The sequence below is a fragment of the Lipotes vexillifer genome, unplaced genomic scaffold (assembly GCF_000442215.2).
Source record: "Lipotes vexillifer unplaced genomic scaffold, Lipotes_vexillifer_v1.1 scaffold327, whole genome shotgun sequence".
In the NCBI taxonomy this organism is placed as follows: Eukaryota; Metazoa; Chordata; class Mammalia; order Artiodactyla; family Lipotidae; genus Lipotes; species Lipotes vexillifer.
In genome coordinates, this window is record NW_006771143.1 from 1,193,670 (window position 1) to 1,215,653 (window position 21,984).

Here is a 21,984-nt window from a genome sequence, read left to right on the forward strand (position 1 = left end):
CAGGAGCACTTTAATAGAGATCTCACTACTGCCTTGTGTGTCTTCTGTCGATTTTTGGCTGTAGTTAGTTCTTCATGAAGCACTTACAGGTGTTGGTTTTGGACTCTTTTCTTTCCAGGGATAATTTTTGAAGCAAGCAATGTTGGAAAATGTTCTCAGATAATCTGTACTCTGCCAGTGCACTTTGTCCTTGTGGGCCCTTAAAAAATCAATTTCATGTGGGTTACCTGTCACTTTGTATGTTTGCTTTTTAGGTACAAAAAAGGGTTAAATCACTTTGGTTGTATAAAATGACTTTTAATCAGTTCTTTTTCTTCTAGGTACAATCACTTAACCTGCTTTAAGACTGTGAATCAGTGCAGCTGGAGCCCTTTTGGAAGCCTTTCGGCTCTTGTTGGGTTAGAAAAATAGAGTTGGAATCAGTTGGCCAGAGTTCACATATTGGCACCATCACTTGCTAGCTATGTGACTTGTGACCGATTAGCCTTTCTTTGATTCAGTTTTCCTATTGATAAAAATAGGGTCAAAGGTAATATCCATGTCTTAGGTTTGTTGGGATAAATAAATGAGATTGTGTGTAAGGAGTGTTTAGCATAGGCCTGGAAAATAGTAAGCTTTTAATAAGTGTCATTCTTATTCATGTGAGTGACATAGCCAACAAGGAGACATGCAACATCAGGAAGAGGCTACAAAGGCAGTTCAAAGACTGTCGCTATGTTTGGTATTACTTGCTTCCATATCTGTCAGTTCAGAAATTTGTTATTTGGTGTGGAAAGGACTGATAAGTCTTGGCACAATGTTTTCCCCCAAGTAAATCACATTTTTTCTGGAATTTGTTTTGCCCTCTCCGCTAACTTCTCTCCACACGCCAGTCTCTAACCCCTACTGCTCTTCATCCACTGCCCTGCCCCTCCATTCCAGGACATGAGAGTCAACATGTGTCACTTCGTTTTCACACCATGACTGCAATTGGGAAACTCCGTTCCCCAAAATCCTTCCCAGGTCTTGGTGAAATCCCCTGGTTATAATTCATGTTTTCCGCACACACTTCGTAAAGATTTCAGTGCTGTAAAATTAATTCTGTAATTATCACCTGTTCTTTATGTTCAAATGTTCACATGTTTACATGCTACATTTAAGAAATCACCTTCTGATAATTTTTATTTCTTTACTTAATAGAAGCACAGCGATTTCTCCCATACAGCCCTTTGCTGCCTCATTAGCACACCTGATATGTTTGTTCTCAGATAGTTTTTCTATACATCCACAGGAGAATTTACGTAGAACTTCCATACCAGCATTAAAGATAGCCATAGCAACACCAAAGAGGGCCTTGTGAAATATATGATTACAATGTACCACGGGAATTAATAATTCTCAGGCCACTGTCTTAAATTGTAACCAGACTGTTTTTGTAAGGAAGTTGCTCAGTTTATGTACACAGAACACATAGGGCTGCATTCTAATTGGGGGACCAGTTTTACTTAAAATTTATATCTCAGAAAGTATTTAAATTATTCTACTTAATATGCCTATGCTATATTTGAGTGATGTTATGAAATGTTTTGCGAATTTGACCCTTCCTGATAATTTCCTAAAAGTCTAAGTGAATACAATGAAAGAATACCATCTCTAAAAATGGTTTTAGTATCTTTTTCCCCAGAGTAAAGAATAAATTTTTTAAAAAATTAATAATTATACAAATTTATCATTCACTATAAAAAGTAATTTTACTAGACACTATGTCAGTTTTCTTCTTCAGGTTCCCCAATTAAGTAGAACTTTAAAAACATACTGTTAGTTTACTAGATTTTAGTAGGTCAGCATGCACACCAAAAGTGTATTAAGGTGGACTGCTTTATTGATTTGTGGTGAATATCCTAAAGGCTCAAGACAGTTGTCTGCGGAAGGGGCGGGAGGGCCATACATGATCGAGGTCATGCGCATCTAGCCAATTTGTAAGACGATCCAGCCGCTCCAAGCCATCAGCAATTCTTAGCATAGGGGCACACTCATGCATTCTTGTCAAGTCATCTTGTGAAAGGCTGCCTGCTTCCAGCTTGGCTTGGATGTGCAACCTTAATAAAACTCACTGAGGTCTGGGAGAAAATAGCAGATCTGCAGCAGATAGGGTAGAGGAAAGGGTCTAGAATATGTACACGCAGCTGACTCAGGCAGGCTACACGCTGAACGGTTACACTGAGAGGAAACCATAAATCTCAGCTACTATGCAATAAATATCTCAAGTTTTAACTAAGGAAACTATCTTTACAGTGAAATTAAAAAAATAACATTTTAGAACAAAGCTAACAGATGGCTAGTTTTCTGTGATTCTTCTACAAAAGCTTTCTTTGAGAGGGGAAAAAGTCAAACAAACAAGCAGTTTTACCTGAAATAAAGAACTAGTTTAAAGGTCAGAAGAAAGGAGCAAGTTTTGCGAGAGACACGGAAAGAGAGTGCTGGCAGTACAATGACAGTTTTCCTTTCCTTTGCTTTCCTCGCTGCTATTCTGACTCACATAGGGTGCAGCAACCAGCGCCGAAGTCCAGAAAACGGTGGGAGAAGATATAATCGGATTCAGCATGGGCAGTGTGCCTACACTTTCATTCTTCCAGAACACGACGGGAACTGTCGTGAGAGTACGACAGACCAGTACAACACAAACGCTCTGCAGAGAGATGCTCCACACGTGGAACAGGATTTCTCTTCCCAGAAACTTCAACATCTGGAGCATGTGATGGAAAATTATACTCAGTGGCTGCAAAAAGTAAGTGTTTGCTTTCAGTTTCTAAATGCACGGAGCCTTTTCTGTTCTTGCACTGCAGCTAGCTTAGAGTTCCTTAGGGGAGCATGTGTGTGTTTACCTTTTGCTCCAGGGGGGCAGTGTTTGCAAATGTAAGACGGCTCTCTCCCTGTGACTTCACGGGTGAGCAAACGTGTTTTAGGCTTGTGCAAGCCTCTGAAGGTATGGTGGCACCCCGTTTTGTGTGCCTAATACTGGCACATTTTATGACATTTCTGGTTTTCCCTTATTTAAAATTTAGCTTAAGTTTTCTATCAAAATCCAACTTAAAAAATTGGGTAAGTTAGTGAAAAAATAAAGTAATAATGACAATACTAGTTTAGGATCAAATCGATTTTACACCAAGAAATTTTCTTCAGCTAGGACAGAAAATCGTCACCAGATACTTATTTTTCAACGTCTAGTAAAGTTAATATGAAATGAGAGTAAATCCAAAATATATTTGATTGGAGAACTTGAATAAGTATAAAAGGTAACAATTTCAGCAAGTAGTAGTATAGTAAAGGACTGATTTCTGTCATATATTTCTTCTGTCCTTGAGAAAAAATCAGGAAGATTTTTTTTAATGTGAACTCATTAGGAAGAGGTTGTTTACCCACTATGAAAGGAGAAATTGAGCCAGTGGTGGCTGTTCCCGAAGATATGCACCTGCAGATTTGGGCTGAACACAACATGTAGGCTTTGGTATGTTCCTGAAGTACCTCTTTCCTCAGGACATTGTAGTTATACACAGTGCAATATGGGAGTCTAAGTATCCAGATAAATGTTACTGTTGAGTATGCATTTAAATCCCAATTTGTAAAAATCAAATTAAACATTTTATTTAGTTATTTCTGTATAAATCATTTAAAAGTTTGTGTTGAAAATATGCCTATAAAGAAATAACATACTTTCTGCAGTTCATTCCCTCTTTACTCTCTGTTTAATTGTGTAACAGGTAAGCAGCAGATAACAAGTGTATTCAAATATATCACTGGAAGGGTGGCAATGTCAGTGTCCCATTTGTGGAAAGCTTCTCCCCCAGGGATCTTTGCTAAAAATTCAGTTGGTGTGTATGGGTAGGAACGCAAGGAGTCTAGTCTTCTTTAAGTTAGTCTGTTAACAGAACAAACCCTTTAAGAAGATAAAAGATAGGGAAAGGACAGATGCTCTGTTTTGTTCCTGTGTGGTCACGCTCACTTAGATCACCTCCTGCTGAATCATGCCGAGTAATAGTTATTTTACTTTTTGTCCACTAGGGACTGAACTAAGATCACTGTTATTTTATTTGACAAATTAACTAAAACTTAGTAGTTTTAGAGTTTCCACACCTGGAATTTTAGTTAATCTTTCTATTGTAGATTACAGGTGAAAAAATACATAGATAGGCAAAATAATAGAAAGCAAGGAGAATTCTGCAGTCTTTTGATAATATAGCTTAAATTTCAGGCACTAACTACAGCAGCAGTTTATAATAGGATTTTTTTTTTTTCCTTTCCGTCGTGTACAAGTGAATTTGGTTGAATAGCTTATTATTCTTCTCAATATACCGCCCATATAGTTTTTAATGAGAATTTAATCATAAATTAGTCCGGATTCACTGAGGGAGGTGGAGAGGGAAATTTAGTTCTAAATTGTCTTCAATAAGCTATTCTACCATAAATGTAATATTTTGTTTGCTTAAAATATACAATCAAAATGGTGATTTAAACATAGTAATGCATATTTGTTTTGTTGCTGTGCAGTTATTAAGCAGTAGCAGGGTAAATAACATGATTCTGCTGGGTTTAAATCATGCCCAGGCTTCATATTGTTAATGTTTGAAATAAATTTGATTTTTGTTTGCATTGTTTTTGGTCAATGATTATGAGGTAGTTTTCAGATTATAGCCAGGCATAATTATGAAAATGTTCTTTGGTTATATTGACCCTTGCTAGCATGAATCAAGCCGAATATATGCTGAAAATTTCCCTGTTGGTATGAGTCAGAGCAGTTTGGCTTGACTGTTGTCCGTTTAAATTTGCACGTCTTCTGTCATTGTTAATGTGATTGGTTGGAGGATCAAGAAACCAAATAAATGCATTCAGCAAAGAACTTGCTAAAGGCTTTCATAAATTTCCCTTAATTAGAGGTTTTCCATACTTCAAGTTCTAAATTTCAAGTAAGGCACTTACTTTGATAATTCAAATGTAAATCTTTGTTATTGTAACCATTTGGTATATGCTTAATACTATAATTTGTGCTACTTCTATTTTGATTCCCAGTAGTTGTTAGGATAAGAAGCAATGCACTGCAGAAACTGAGGCTATCAGTGTAACTGTAAATAATTCATCCATTTATTCAACAAAATAATTAATCAAAGCATATGATTATTATGCAGCTCATATCATCACTATCAGGAATTTTTTTGATGCTGAATGTGTATTATTAATGCTAGAAGCAGATCGATGATAATTTATATCAATCTATTAACCTTCCTCGATGTTTGGTAAACTGGGTTCTTTTAAATATTCTTCAGAAAACACTGACTGTCACTATAAGTCACTTTATGAAACTTATACTCTGCAGTCTCATTCCTCAACTTTTCTGGTCTTGCAACTGAATAAGATGATAAGCAAGGTGGTCAGCAGGGCATAGGATGTGTTGGTCACTGTAAGTACTGGAACTGTTATGGCACTGGTCTCTTGATGTGATGGATTTAATTCTCAGAGATCAGGTTTCCATGATAACTTGTTGATTAACACCAATGTGAGATAGGTTTATAGCATTATCCTTACTTTTCAGATAGGGAAAAGCAATATACATAATTGTTCAAAAAATCACATTTTTATTGGGTGAAACACCTGGGCTATATGTCTAGGTTTGACTCTCTTCCACCATATAGCTCTTTTCAGAATTATTAGCAAACCATACCCATTACCAGAGAGTGACCAGATCTTGGGATAGTGACAGTAAACACAAAGGCCTTTGTGTCTTCGCCACTTTCTTGTGATTCCTTTCTACCTTTCTATTACACAGAAATGTCTGTTGTTTAATGTCTACTCCACATCCTGTGCTTCTTTTTTTTTTTTTTTTTTTTGCGGTACGCGGGCCTCTCACTGTTGTGGCCTCTCCCCCTGCGGAGCATAGGCTCCGGACGCGCAGGCTCAGCGGCCATGGCTCACGGGCCCAGCCGCTCCGCGGCTTGTGGGATCTTCCCGGACCAGGGCACGAACCCGTGTCCCCTGCATCGGCAGGCGGACTCTCAACTACTGCACCACCAGGGAAGCCCCTGTACTTCTTGAACTATTGTTTTCTTTCTCTCATATACCCAAAGTTCACAAATACGTGGATTTAAAATATTCAGATTTAAAATACTAGAATTTGGGGGAATGCTTAGAAAGTCTGTTTTGCCTTTGCCAAATGGTGTCTTTTCTTTTTTTGGTTGAAAGTATAAATACATTGAGCTAAAAAAACATGCCTTGTAACAGAGAACAAGAATCTATCTACTATAAGCATTTCACACTAGCTAAAATTGACAAATTGGTTGTTAGTAAGAAATGTAGTTATGAATCACGATCCAGAATATTTTAATAAATGAAATACTTTTAATGAAGTGCTTGGCTAAATTTTTCTATTGACAGCATTTTTTGACTAACAGCATCCTCTACTTGAATATTGTATTCTTTTCTTCAGAGAATTAGTATTTGGCATGCAGTTACCTGACATATATTAATGATGATGATAATCTTTTTAAAAGCCCTTGTATTACACATATTAACTCATATTAATATCTACTCATAGAAGGTGACTTCCATGAGGCCAGTGATGTGTGTTTGTCCAGTTTCATTTCCCCAGGGCTTAGAGTAGTATATCATCCATAGCAGATAGATAATAAATGTTTGTTGATTGAATAAATGGATACCTTGTCTGTGTGTTGCAATCTGCATTTTATTATGTACTGTTAACATTTTGGATATATACCTTCCTTCCCTAAATAGATTTTAAGTAGTCTTTTAAGCAAGGACTATGTGGAGGAGGAAAAATAATTTTCTCTCTACCCTTCTAGGTTCATGGCTGAGACTTTTCTATACTAAAAAACATGTTAACAAGAGAAAAACAAACAGAAGTTTAATAACATGTATACCTCCTGTATACATGGGAGATGCCCAGGAAAATTGAGTAACTCCCCCAAATGACCCAAGCTTCCACCTTAAATACTGTCTCCAGCTAAAGACAAAAGAAGATGTTGGGTAGGGAGAGCCAGGTTTTCAGGTAAAACATAGTAAACAAGAGTATGGTTGTTATGAAATTTAAGTCCATGCCTTCTCCCTTGATAGAGTTGCTAGAGGTTTAGTCATCTTCCTCTTCGAGGTACAGAGAGTGAGACACCCTTACAAATGGAGATCTCCCTTATAAATGTAAATTTCTCTTATAGAAGGCTAATTTCTACTTGGTTTTTAGAGCTTTTCCTATGTCTGCTGTTTCTTAAAAGTATCAGCCTGAAATAATCCTTATGCCAAAAATTCATAATTTGGCATGACAAATTCTGCTCCCCTTCAACTACATCATGCAATTATTTTTGTCCTAATATTAATTTAAAAGATATTGAGTCTAGAATATGTGGTATTAATTATCCAAATTGTATTTAGCCAATGGTCTAGGATCTTAAAAACTTCTATGAATTCATTTGTCTTCTTAATTATTCGTTAAGAGTCATGTTGTTGCTGGTTTCTCCATGAAATGTACCCACACTCCACTTATCCTCAAAGGCTGAGTTCTCCAGTGTTATCACATTGCATGTATCATGTTAGCACTGCATTTCCATGTTGTGTGGCTGTTGTCATTTTCATTATTTGTTTTGAGGGCTGTTCGCCTACTTAGACTGTAAGTCCCTAGAGCGTAGCAAAAGTCTCTTTATCCATCTTTATATCCCCAAAGATGTTTATTAAGTGTCTGAATAATATCTCTGTTATCATCATAATATAAAAATAAAAACATCACATGTTCAAGTGTGTGGTGCCATGTATAAAATAAGCAAGTTAAGGGACCTTGCAACTGCTTTCAGTTGCTAAAGTTTGCTTCTAAGTTACTTGAGGGTCATCCTGTGGGCTGAAAAAGAATTTTATACATCCAGACCCATAGGCAAACAGTTACTGCATACAGGAGTGGCATATATTTACATATATTTGTAATAATAATATGTGAATATGTGAATCTAAGTAACTAGCACTGACTTCTCATCTGCGCATTGTTTTCGTAGCTGCTGACTGTGCAAAACTAAGTCAGAGAGGATACTCTCTGTTTTATTTGCACATGTGAGGGGATTTCTAGAATGTGTAAAATGAGCAGACAATTGATCAGTATGTTTTTTAAAATTTGTCACTAAATTTGAAGAAAATATGCATATATGATTTATGCATAGAGATAGAAAAACATGACAATTGCCAAGAAAGGTTAATAGGAATAATTATCTTTTAAACTCAGTTGTAGAAATTTCTCCAACTTCGAGAGTAACCCCTGATTTTCGAGCTAAGTAGAGCTCTTTAGTTAATGCCTCTGTATTAACTTTTCAATGAATAGTTAGGTTTTATTATTTGCTCATTATATTGTAGAATTGAAAGATCCAAGAAGGCACAAAGACTTCCTGGGCCCCAGAAGTTGGCATTTGGAGCTATAACAGCCTTTTGGATTTCTCTGCAGGAAGGAGCAAGCCTTCCTGCAAACTGTCTCCATTGGTGGATGTCAGGTTTTAGGAGCATGGCAAGTAGGTTCTTTTCTGTGGGTGATTGCAGCCGTTCTTACTCCTGACTGTGAGCTTTCACATTGAGCTTTCTTTAAGTAGCACTCATTCATATGTAATTATTGGTTCAATAATTTAAAATGAATGAGAATGTACCATTCTTTTCCTTAAAATCCCCCTACATTTTTCCGTTACATGAGAAAAGGATCCAGATTCTTTACCATGAGGTCCTATATGATCTGCCCCCACACTCCTATCTGGATTCCTCATTTACCACCTTTCCCTCATTCCAGACACTTAAATGACTTTAGTCTTCTTGTTATACCTCCAGCAGACCAGCTCTTTGCTGTCTCAGGGACTTCACATTCTGTTTGCCTAACTAGGAAAATTCTTGCCCCAGATCTTGGCATGAATGACTTTTTCTCTTCATTCAGGTGTTTGCTCAGAAATCTTCTCAGAAAGTCTTCACTGAGCACCATTACCTACCACTTTCCCCCACTCTGCTACGTGATTTTCTATCATAATATATGTATTATTTCTTCATGGCATTTACCACTGTGACCTTTTATTGTTTATTGTTTGTCATATAATTTATTCCGTCTACCTCTACTAAGAATGTAAACACAAGAAGAGGTCCTTGTCCATCTTGTTCCATGCAGTACACCTTACCCCTAGAAGAGTGCATGACACATAGTAGACTTCGGTAAATATTTGCATAATATATTCTCCCAGACCCTGTATGCTATGAGATAAAGACTGTGGCTGTCTTGTTCACTAGTTCTTATTTATTATTTTATGTATTGTTTTGATCCCAGATAGCAGATCTACTTTTCTTGCACAATGCCTGGAACGTAGTTGGAAAGAATACTTTCTTTTTAATGACTAGAGGAATGAATGAATTCCATGGGCATATTTTGACTAAAATTAAATATATGTATGAAAATGAGACTTAACTATGTTCTATACATTACCCTACTAACTATGTAATGGGAGAAATTTTAATTAGTCCTGAGTTTCCATATTCTGTTACAGGGGTCAGCAAACAATGGCCCTTGGGCTAAATTGTGCCTGCTACCTATGTTTGTAAATAAAGTTTTACTGGAATACAACCACACTCATTCCTTAATATACTGTGCATCCATTTGTAAATAAAGTTTTATTGGAACAGAGCCATACCCATTTGCTTATGTATTGTCTATGGCTGCTTTCTTCCTATAAAGGCAGACTTGAGTAGTTGCAACAGACACCAGAAGGCCCACAGAGCTTAAAATTTGATATCCATCCCTTTACAGAAAAAGTTTGCTGACCCCTGTTCTATATCACAAAATGAATACAGTATTAACATTGAGACCATTGCAAGGTAAATTGTGAGGTTTGCTGTGTGGGAAAAAGATGACCTTCCAAGAAGCCAAATAATCTTCAGGTCCGTGCCAGTTGGCATAGAGCCTGTCTAAGCCATTTCTTGGTGTGGTATTGGGACATGCTGTGAGGTGACATTTTAGAGTACAGGCAGGGGAATTTCATGTCTTTTTTTCCCCCCACCCATCTTGATGTGAACAGAGAAATAGTCCAAAAACAGATACACGTTAAAAAAGAAAAAGCACCTGAATAACAATACAAATCAGCAGCCTCTGGTTAGATGAGTCTGGGTGCCCGGGGGTCTTCTGCTTTATGTGCCTGTTTCATCCTGTTTGTTGTGGCATTAGCAAGAATGTTGACAAAATATCAGAGGCATTCTATTTTCATAGAAATGGGACTCTGACTCAGCCTTTTACATTCAGTCTATTTAGAAACTTTTCCTCCTTCTGTCATTTGTTTTAGATATAAATATTACAAGTGTTCCCACTTACGTAGATGATGAGAAGGGAGAAGCAACAAGTGGGGTGCTCAGCTACAAAATACAGAGGTTTATCAGCCCCTATACTATAATTTGCTAATTAAGGAGGTTTTGTTTTCTCATTCTGCATGCCTTGTCTCTGTGTGGAAACATAAACAGCCTTTTCCTGGGCATTGTCTTCTTCTATTCTTTTTTTAATACCACAAGCTATATTGTGTCATTTGCTTACACGCACAACCCTAATAATATTCTGAGTCAGCCTTGCCTTTTGTTCCAATACAACAGTATCGTTTGCTATGAAGTTGGGAAGTTCCAAACTCCCTTTGGTTCTAGCCCCATGGTCTGAGGGAAGGAGGGCCTCTTAGTGTTTAAATCTCTTTGCAAAGTGTACAGAAGATGTGCCCCCTCCCTTATCAGTGAGGTTTCTAAAGAATGAAGCACTCTGTGGATCATCTTTTCTTATATTTGGAGGCTCTGTACCTAAACACTCTTCTCTAATTCTTACATAGAAATATTGGAAGTGAGAGGTTTTCAGCCTTGTTTAGTCTTTGTTGCCTATCCAAATGATCTGATTTCTTCCTTTAAACAAATGAAAAGGTAATATTTAACCGAGAAAGTGACGAAAAACATATAAAGCCAGATACGACCCTACTGGTAGCTAATAATTTCATCAATAATGTATTTGGGCATATGCAGATTTTTTCTTTTGTCAGTAAGTGCTGGAGAGTATAGAGCAAAATAAATGTAGTAAAGTATATATACTATATGATTATACAGCTTACTTACTACAGGTCTACATTGGCATGTATTGAAGTTCGTGTTGAACTATTGAAAGTGCATGCAAATTAGCATCAAGCTGTGTCTAAAGTAAATCGGTAGCTGAAATATTAATAAAATGCAAATGAAGTGAGAATATCTTGAATTGTTAGTAATATATACATGGAAGCCATCAAACTCACTGGCATCAAATTGGTAAAATTACTATATATTTCTGTGGAATGGCTGATGATAATTTTGGAAGGTGGTATATTTTAAAGTTTCGTTTTATGTGTAGTTTAACTTATTAGGAAGGTGCACACTTTACAGATAGTCTCTATTTTGTTTATGAAAGCTGAATAAGTTGAGTTATAAAACTAGACCTAAAGATTATTGGAGGGTTTCCCTCCTACACTGTTGGTGGGAATGTAAATTGGTGCAGTCACTATGGAAAACCGTATAGAGGTTCTTCAGAAAACTAAAAATAGAACTACCATATGATCCAGCAATCCTACTCCTGGGCATATACCTGGACAAAGCTATAATTCAAAAAGGTACATGTACTCCTCTGTTCATAACAGCAGTATTCATAATAGCCAAGACATGGAAACAATCTAAATGTCCATTGACAGATGAATGGATAAAGAAGATGTGGTACATATATACAATGGAATACTACTCAGCCATAAAAAAGAACGAAGTAATGCCATTTGCAGCAACATGGATGCAACTGAAGATGATCATACTAAGAGAAATAAGTCAGAAAGAGAAAGACAAATACCATATGATATCACTTATATGTGGAATCTAAAATATGACACAAATGAACCTATATACAATACAGAAACAGAGTCACAGACATAGAGAACAGACTTGTGATTGCCATGGGGGGAGGGGAAGGAGAGGGAGGGACTGGGAGTTTGGGGTTAGTAGATTACAGTTAGAATGGATAAACAACAAGGTCCTACTGTATAGCACAGGGAACTATATCCAGTCTCCCAGGATAAACCATAATGAAAAGAATATAAAAAAAAAGAATGTATATATGTGTATAACTGAGTCACTTTGGTGTACAGCAGAAATTAGTACAACATTGTAAATCAGCTATACTTCAATTAAAAGAAAAAGGTTATTGGAGGGTTTCCATTCCCAGAGAACAAATAAATATGTTATATATTTATTTATTTACTTATTTATGGCCACGTTGGGTCTTTGTTGCTGCATGCGGGCTTTCTCTAGTTGTGGTGAGGGGGGCCTATTCTGCGTTGCAGTGCGCAGGCTTCTCATTGCGGTGGCTTCTCGTTGCAGAGCACAGGCTCTAGGCATGCGGGCTTCAGTAGTTGTGGCATGAAGGCTCAGTAGTTGTGGCTCACGGGCTCTAGAGTGCAGGCTCAGTAGTTCTGGCACACGGGCTTAGTTGCTCCGCAGCATGTGCGATCTTCCTGGACCAGGGCTCGAACCCGTGTCCCCTGCATAAGCAGGCAGATTCTTAACCACTGCACCACCAGAGAAGTCCCAAAATAAATATTTTAAAATCCCAAATTTTAATTCATTTCTAAACCTTTAAAGATAATTCCAAGATTTTATAAAACACTTTAACACTGTTCTTGTCTTCACTATTACTATACAGTTGACTAGATTAAAATGCAGTGGGTATTTACTGCAGCTAAAAATTTGATTTGCTGTACCCAGAAGACCTTACCTCAAGTGCACAGACATAAGAGGCGAGAATTGTATCTTTATTACTAATATCACCAGTCTTTTCTTTATTTTCCAATTTTACTCAGTTTTTAAATATCAAGAACAGAGCTATAATAAGCAGTAGGTTTAATATAGTATTAATGAATAATTTATTGAATTAATTGAATATTTAATAACTTTTAAATGTCAATAATAGAGTGAAAGTTTAATATTTTTAACAAATGAGCTGATGAACTGCAAATATTTCTTAGCAGTAGAACCCAATTTCCAAACAAGTTATTAGGCAGAAGCTTAAAATGTAATCTAAATGCAAATCAAGGGGCTAGAGGAGAACTGGAGTGAGGCCCCCACCACGACCCTGTTCCTCAGCCCTTTTCTCAGAGACATCCTTCAAGGGACCTTATGTGTACAAAGAAATATAGGTTCAAAATAGCTGCAGTGAAACTTTCAAATAATCAAATATTAGGTCGGTAAAGTTGCCAAAACCAATCTACTGGCAGACAGAAAGAAACATAACAGTTGAAAATTTGAATATTTATTGGCAGGCTGATGTAAGAATGTCCAAATCTGCCATATACAAAGCAGTTTAAGAAAAAACTGCAGGTTGTTCAAAAAAAATAATAAATGCAGGATGTTCTAGACTCAAAAGTGTTGAGGCCTACCCATATTTAACATGACCCAAATATGTTAAGATAATAGACAATTCTTGGATAATTAGTGGCAAATTGTTATAACTTATCTATTTTCTAAATTGTCCAATTTCATGATAGTTTATACTTCTCTGTTTTAAATTTAGGAACATGAATTACATTGATTACTTAATATTTCAAGCTGCAATTTTCACTAAGAACAGAATTCATTGTTAAGGATAGTGAAAGGAAATATGAATTTTAAGTAGGCATTTTGGTATTTTCAAAATTTTCAAAGATTCTTGTTAGATCTACTCAGCTAATCTTTGTTTTTATTTCTAGTATGTGACACTTAACAGAAATGCCATTTTCTTTTTCATATATGCTGGCTATTTAGCATTTTTAAAGACACTGTCTGGACTGTGAAAGTTAATTCAGTTAAGAATAGATAAAAATCATTCTTGAATCCACTTTCCCCAAAACACCTAAGCTGCAACATATGGCAATACGCTGAAAGAGAACAATCATATGAAGGCAATGCCTTCAATTCCATTAACTCTGTGGCGCTTTTTCTCTTTCGGAGATGAATAATACAGAGCCATTTGATATACTGATGGGGTGAAGGCTCCAAAGTCAGGCCTTATATGAATTTATTATTAACTTGCTTATTATATTAGAAATGAAAGTTCTAATTCTTTTTCTGGCTTCCCAGTGGCCTGCTTTTTCTCAAACACCAGTTTGCCCATTCTGCACTTTGGAGACTTCTGAGGCTTGAAAACCAAAAAAGAGAGGTGGTGAGGCAGTCCTCAGCTGGACAGACAGAAGGACTCAGAGGAATTTACTCCAGGCCTGGGTCCTTCTCATTCCTCTTCTTTCCTCTGGTATTGTCCTCATTAAAGTCCTATGTGATGCTCCTTGTACTGGCCTTGGAGTGGAAGTGTTAGAAAGAGGATGGACAAGAGGGTGGGCGAATGAACAGGGAGACCAGAGACTGTCCCTTTATTGGTGGCTGGAGGGTGCAGTGAGGGCCCACGGGACTATAGTAGTGTCAAGAAGACTGCTTCATAAGAGATGGCAGTGAGTTCTGCCATGGGATTTTAGGTTACAGGCATGAGTCATGCAGCTAAGCACCTGCCATTAACAAAGGACAGGCAGTCAGTTAGCCAGTTATCTAATCAAATATGCATTGTGTACAAGGTGGTCTGCTAGGTACTGGGAGATGGTGATAAATCCACTATAGCCCCTGTGGTTGAGAAGCCTAAACCCATTGAAATAGACAGACATGAAAGCAAATGCATTGTTTGTGTCCTCTATTTCCTATGTCAAGTCTAAAGACAGTACCACACAGTGATGAAGTATGTTGTACCTCGAGCCAGACTGCCTGGATGAATCTTGACAGTACCACTTCCTTGCTATGTGACCTTAGGCAAGTTTCATAACTTCTCCATGCCTCATTTTCATTACTGGTAAAATGAGGTAATAATAGTACGTACATTATAGGATGATTATTAAGAGTAAGCATAAGTGGGCTTCCCTGGTGGTGCAGTGGTTGAGAGTCCGCCTGCCGATGCAGGGGACACGGGTTCGTGCCCCGGTCCGGGAAGATCCCATATGCCGCAGAGCGGCTGGGCCTGTGAGCCATGGCCGCTGAGCCTGCGCGTCCGGAGCCTATGCTCCGCAACGGGAGAGGCCACAACAGTAAGAGGCCCGTGTACCGCAAAAAAAAAAAAAAAAAAAGTAAGCATAAGTCACATAAATTACTTTGCATAAGTGCAGTTGCATAGTAAATGTTAAGTAAATATTAGTTATTCCTTGGGGGCAGTTCTGGGTTATAGTAATAGTTAAATGTTGAGAACTTTTACCAGCTATCAGGCCCTTTGGAAGAATTTTACATGTATTAATTCATTGAATATTTTCGGTAGATAATATTATAATTTTCCCACATAGCAAATGAGAAAGCTGAGGCACAGAGAGGGGAAGTAACTTGCCCAGCATTGTCCAGTGACTCAATGACAGGACTAGTTCCCAATCCCAAGCAGTCTGGCTCTATGACCTATGCTCTTAACCAACTATGGAATTAGCTACAGCAACTTTTATGATATCTTCTCTTATCAATCTTCAAACCTTAAGTCTATTTTAAATGTTTTTCTGTGGTGGTGTTTGCGTCTAACCCTTAATTCTTTCACACTAAATGAGTTGCCCCTTTCTCAAGTTCTGCTTCAGTCATTTGTCCTCATCCCAATTCTGAAGCTTCGTGGTTAAATTGACTGTGACATTTAGGTTATGCTGCTGATTGAAGCACAATAGCCCAATTCTCTCTGCCCTCCCACAGGTCTGTTAACAGACCAAGGAATCCCACTTCTGCAGTTCCTCCTGCCTATATCCTTAGAAGCACCATCTCTCGAAGTTACAGAGCTTAATTGAATCTGACTATTTATCTAAAAACTTCTAAAACACAAAGAAAGGCTTACAATTGCTTTACATGGGGTGAAGCTGCCTATTCTAAATATCTTCCGTTCAATTTAATGACCTCCCTCTTGGATTTTTCTGTGGGCAATCCTTCTTGGAAAAGCACATCCTGGAACTTACAGTATTATTTGCATGTACTTTCTTTTGTGGGTCATTCAGAGAGTTGTAAAAATGAGAAGAAAAGCCTTGTTTTCTCAGGCAACGACCTCTTATCTCACTTCCTATTTTATTTATCATTGTCCCAATTAATTAAAACATTTCTGGTATTTTGGTTCAAGATCAAAACACTGCTACTTGCAAGCAATTGTGATGGCTCTTCATCTCTGTTTCCTTATCTCAGAGGCCTGACCACTCAGATGCCTGGGCTTTGAGGGTTGCTGCCTTCATGATGGATAAATATCAATTGCATGAGGTAGAAAGGCTCCAAGTTACCCTAACTTCCCTCTGTCCATTGTTCTTCATGGAGTGCAGAAGAGGAGAGACGACAGAATGGGGTGGGGACAAAATAGAATTCAGGCATACCTTTTCATCATCCACCTTTGCATAGTGGGACAGATTAAAAAACAATAAGAAAACAAAACTCACTCTGTATCCGCTTGCTTGACCTGAATTCTCCAAGGAGCACTAAGGATCACCAGTGGGTGGCATGTCAACATTGTAGGTGCCCCAAAGATATTGGTAGGATATATACATGAATAAATGCATGCTGTGGTGCTCAAACTATTTGGGGGCATTTTTTTGGTCAGTGAAGTGGTCTGAAGGATTACAGTGCTAATGATGACTAACAAGGACCTTTTCCCAATTCACAGGAAAGTATTAAGGATTACAGCTTTCTCAATTTTAAGATTTTCTTTCTTCATTCTCTCCATATTTTTCACTTTTCGTCTATTGTGTCTGATACTTTACATCTCTCAAACCTAGGGGCAGGATGGGAATAAAGACGCAGACCTATTAGAGAATGGACTTGAGGACACGGGGAGGGGGAAGGGTAAGCTGGAACAAAGTGAGAGAGTGGCATGGACATATATACACTACCAAATGTAAAATCGACAGCTAGTGGGAAGCAGCTGCATAGCACAGGGAGATGAGCTCGGTGAGGGGTGGGATAGGGAGGGTGGGAGGGAAGGAGACGCAAGAGGGAAGAGATATGGGGATATATGTATATGTATAGCGGATTCACTTTGTTGTAAAGCAGAAACTAACACACCATTGTAAAACAATTATACTCCAATAAAGATGTTAAAAAAAAAAAAAGCTGACAATATAGCAAATACCTATTAATAGAAGTTGGGAAGTGACCTCCCATATTTAGTCATATAGATTGCACTTTATCTTGACACACGACTATGGTGTGATTTATCTCATCCATACAACATAACCACATTTCCTGCCTTTGAAATTGCTATTGCTTTGTGTATGGAATAAATCAATCTATCTGCAAAGAGGGCAGTGGATATTGGATGTTCTGTCCCAAAAGCAAGTATGAAAATGACATTCTATTAAGAAAGGTGTTTAGTAACAAGTAGGTTGTTAATAAATCTACCTTGGTTAAGTAGTATCAACATCCAAACAGATAAGCACATATATTTTTATAAATAGTAGGTATTATATCTATTTTATAGATAATCAAACTGAGGACCAATGAAATCAAATAATTTTTACAAGGTTACATATTTACTTTGAGATAGATATAGAATTTGAACCCAGGTATTCTGAGTGGTTAACTCTAAAGTTCTTCATTGTTCATGTCTCTTTCACTTCTCCTTCACAAATTAAAACAAATTTTGAATGATAGAGCATGTGGAAGAGGTTTAAATGAATGATACTTTCCTCTAAGTTTTTAGAGACTATATGCAGAATAAATAACCGTCTTTGGAGATCAGAATAATTTGCCATGCATGTGTAAAAATTGCTGTAAGAAAGCTACTGTTCTTAGGAGAACTATTTCCTGGAACCACTCCTGACTGGATAAAAATTTTTATTTAAATTTAAAAATATGTCAGAGGCAAAAAATTAATTCCAGTTTTTACATTTTTCCAAATAAGTGAGCTGCTTACACAAACTGCCTCAGTTGAGGTTACTCTGATATGACCATACAAATAAAGTTAATATTTTAAACTAGTTTATCTACATTTTTGCTTATAAACACAACCTAGTGCTAGATTGTGTTTATTTCAGTTAAAGACCAAACAGGGATAAAATATTGTCAATAGAGGAGATTGCTTAATAGTTCAACACTAGTGAATTAGAGTCCTGTTTGTAGTATTTCTGGGAAAATGACCATATGCCATATGTACTTTTAATTCTAAGTTATTTTATTTTAGTTCTCAATTATATACAAGTAATCATCGATCCCAGGTTTATGCTTAGAAAAAGGAACAGAAAATTACTAAACACTCATGAAGGTGAAACACTCATTATCTCTTACTGACAGTCAAGATAAACTAGTGGACTAAAGAGACTTTGTTTCAAATAAATGATTAAAGTTGGCAATAGAAGTGGAAATCCCACACTCAGCCCTCAGAAAATCTCTTAACTGACACTTGAGTACATATTGGAGCTAAGAAGTCTCCATGTCAGAGAGAAAGGGAAACTCTTTATTTTGTGACCATTATGTTTCATAAGCGACTAAAGCTTATGTACTTTGAGTTCACAAACCAAATATGTGCAGTTTTCTGGGGAAAAGGTTACTATGGAAATTAATCATCCTGAGCATAAAATATCCCTATATATTATTCTAGTTTTTAAAAATGTCTTCCACTGTATCTAATTTTGAAAGTCATGACCAAAAAAAGATATCAAGGCAACTAAAATAATTAAATAAAACTCTATAAGCATACTTTAAAATTGTTTATGTTTCAAATAATTTACCAGATATTTTGAGGATTTCTCTTATGCTCAAATACAGAATACCCCCTGTAGAAAACGAGATTAATATGTGCTTAGTCTTTTTCTGATTACTGGGCAATTGAGAAATCAATGGCAAAGAGGTGATTTTCTACCATAAAGACACACCAGTCCTACCTGTCCACTTAGTGGACACTCAGAATCTTTGAGGGAGATGTAGTTGAAAATTTTTTATATAGTTTTAAAATTTAGAACCAAAAAACTATGCAAAGAAAATGCAACTTTTTAATTTAACAAGGTGGAAAAGAGTGTAAGTTGAATAGATAGAAAACAGTTGTAGAGGGTAATTGTTGGTTGTATTTTCCAAAGATGGTTATAATACTATTGTATGTATGTGTGTGTGTGTGTGTGTGTGTGTGTGTGTGTGTGTATATATATATATAGTATTATGTCATAAACAGTATTATGTCTTACATGACATCATTCCATAAAGAATTCTCTTCTCTTTGAATTTGTCTGAGTCATAAAAGGCAGCTCAGTTTCCATCTTGTTCATTACAGTACTCATGCTTGGAACCCTGAGCTGCCATGTTAGAACTCCAACTATCTTAAGGCCACAATATCGTAAGGAGGTCAAACCACATGGAAAGGCCACATGTAGGTACTCTGGTTAGAACGTCCCCATTTTTGAGTCATTTCAACCCAAGCCCTAGCCATGTGAGTAAATGAGACTTCAGATGATTCCAGCCCCCACTCACTCTGTTACCTCCATATGTGGAGTTAAAGTCTTAGACATCATGGAATAGGAACAACTCATCCTCTCTGTACCTTGTCTGAAATCCCGACCCGTTAGAGTCTGTGAGCCTAATAAGCATAATTGAATGGTTGTTACAAGCCACTAAATTTGTGGGTGATATATTAGAGAAAGTTAAACATATGTGCAGGGCTTACTATGGTACCCGTCACTATGATAATACACTACAGTAATACATTAGACATGAGCTCTGCCTTCCAGAAGCTAGCCTCCCAGTAAGGCTCATGATATGGGTTGAATGTCATAAGTTTTGGTTTTTAAGCCATTACTTTTACTACCTTTCTCTACTCTTGTAAGATAAATATTTCATTTTTACATATATTAAAATTCAATAAATGTAACTTGAAGACTGCATATATCTTTGTACTCCTTTGAGTAAAATATTGATTAGTAAGGATTTTTTTACCTTCAAAATAGTATTTGTAAAAATCCTCTGAGTCTTCCTAAACTCCAAGTCAGCCAGAAGTCCATAATATCAAACTAATGTACTGTATAGTTTATGTGATTCTTAATGCCTACATTGTTTGAAAATTTTCCGATCATTTAAAAATTGTAAACATCTCAGTGATATTTTGAGAATCAAGGCATGAAGCTATTTTATAACTATATACTACTTAACCTATCATATTTAGACTGTAAGTTTAAATCCAGATGTTTCTGAAAGCTGTTATTGAGCATGGCTGACTGGTGGTCTCCCAAATGTAAAATGAGTTAGCAGCGTTGTTCAATTCCCAGCAGTTTGGAATTTCTGCAATAAAATCCATCCAAGATTTTCCCTTTCTTAACTGATGACCATAGGATCTGGACTTGAATGAAACAGGTATAGGAACATTCTTTAAATACATGAGGTGCTTTGCTTGTTACATTATATATTGGTTCAAACTTAGTGGAAAACAGCATAACAGTAAATACAAAGAACATAACCATTTTTTAAACCCTTTGACTCAGTAATCCTACTTCTGGGAATCATTCCCAAGTAAATAATTGAAAAGAAGGAAAAAGCAATATATGAACATGTTCATTGCAGGTATTACAACAGGAATTGGAAACAATAGATATTATTATTATTTGATATTTACTATGATACTTTGCACACATGATCTCTAATATTAAAAAAAATTTGAAAGATAAGCAATGTTATCCGCAGCTTTGAATGAGGAAACCACACACAAGCTCCTACAAGCAGTAAATGGCAGAACCAGCAGACACTCCAGCCCAGGATCATGTGATCAAAGACCATGTTGTCAATGACACCATGACTGTAGCTGTTAAAAATCATATTTTGACAAGAGAAAATTCCTACAAAATCTTGAGTGAACAGGTTTATATACCTGAATAATTATAGCAATAGAAAATAATAGCTAATATTTTGAGCATTTAGTATGTACCAAGCCTAGAACAGACACTGTAAAGGTGTTATTTTATCTCATCCTCTCAACTCTGTACATAGATACTGTTATTGTTCTCATTTTAGAAAAGCTGTACGTATATATTAAAGCCCTGACTTTGTGTGGGGAGAGTAGGTGGTAGAGAGGTGGTTGTATATTTGTAAGTACATGCATAAAACCACTGCCAGGAGTACCTCCAAAACATTCACAGTGATTCATTTTTAATGAATGGAATGTTGGAATTGGTATTTTTTGCATTTTTTCTTTTATGCCTATTGTATTTATTGTATAATATAAGCATGTGTCATTTTTATAATCAAGGTAATACAAGCTTTTTTTTTTTTTTTTTAAGAAAAATAGGTATATCTAGACTGAGGCCAAACACAAATAAGCAGGAGTGAAATGGACATGATGGGGTCTTGACCATGTTAAAATTTCCATCACTTTTCAAAGTGTTCTCAGGGCAAGGTAAATATGGATAGGCCCTTAGAAATAGTAATGGAATCGGCAGGTAAAGGAAACCTAGGAGAAATATTATTTTAGACCACAGTTTTTCCTTCAGTAACCACATTTTATCACATTTTATCACCCAAGCACTTACCTTTCGATAAGACCAGTTCTGAAACGATTTTTATCATGAGGTTGTCATTTATTTATTTCATACCAATTTTTATTTCTTACTTTTTTCTCTACTTTTGTGGATAGGTTGATATTGAAAACTCTGATTGTGAATTACAGATAGAAATTAGGTTGGGGTAGTCCTCAGTTGATTTTATTCTTTTTATTCAAAAGAAGAAATTTATTTAAAGAATTTTATTTAAGAATTACAGAAAGGTAAGTTATAAAACAGAAGGTGAATGGGTGACCTAGTTTTGTAGAACATAAAACTAGGATTAAATTCTTCAGGATTTGATGTAGCAAAGACAACAGGAAGGCATATGGGAGAGAGATTAAGGAAGTTATATGTCACAATACATATGAAATTACTTTGCAAGATCTTAATATCTATCCCAGTGCATTTACATTGGGCAACCAGAACT

General features: G+C 36.5%; 1 protein-coding gene across 2 annotated transcripts in view; it reads left to right on the top strand.

Annotated features, from left to right (window-relative positions):
- The first annotated feature begins 2,125 nt into the window (after positions 1-2,125).
- The window catches only part of ANGPT1 (angiopoietin 1), a 252,366-nt gene continuing 232,507 nt past the window's right edge, over positions 2,126-21,984 (top strand). The window contains exon 1 of one of the 2 annotated variants that reach the window (XM_007446535.1): positions 2,126-2,767. In XM_007446535.1, the coding sequence (XP_007446597.1) occupies positions 2,471-2,767 (297 nt within the window). In that variant the 5' untranslated portion in view covers positions 2,126-2,470. The remainder of the gene's footprint in view (positions 2,768-21,984) is intronic. The other variant, XM_007446536.1, reaches the window with a different exon arrangement.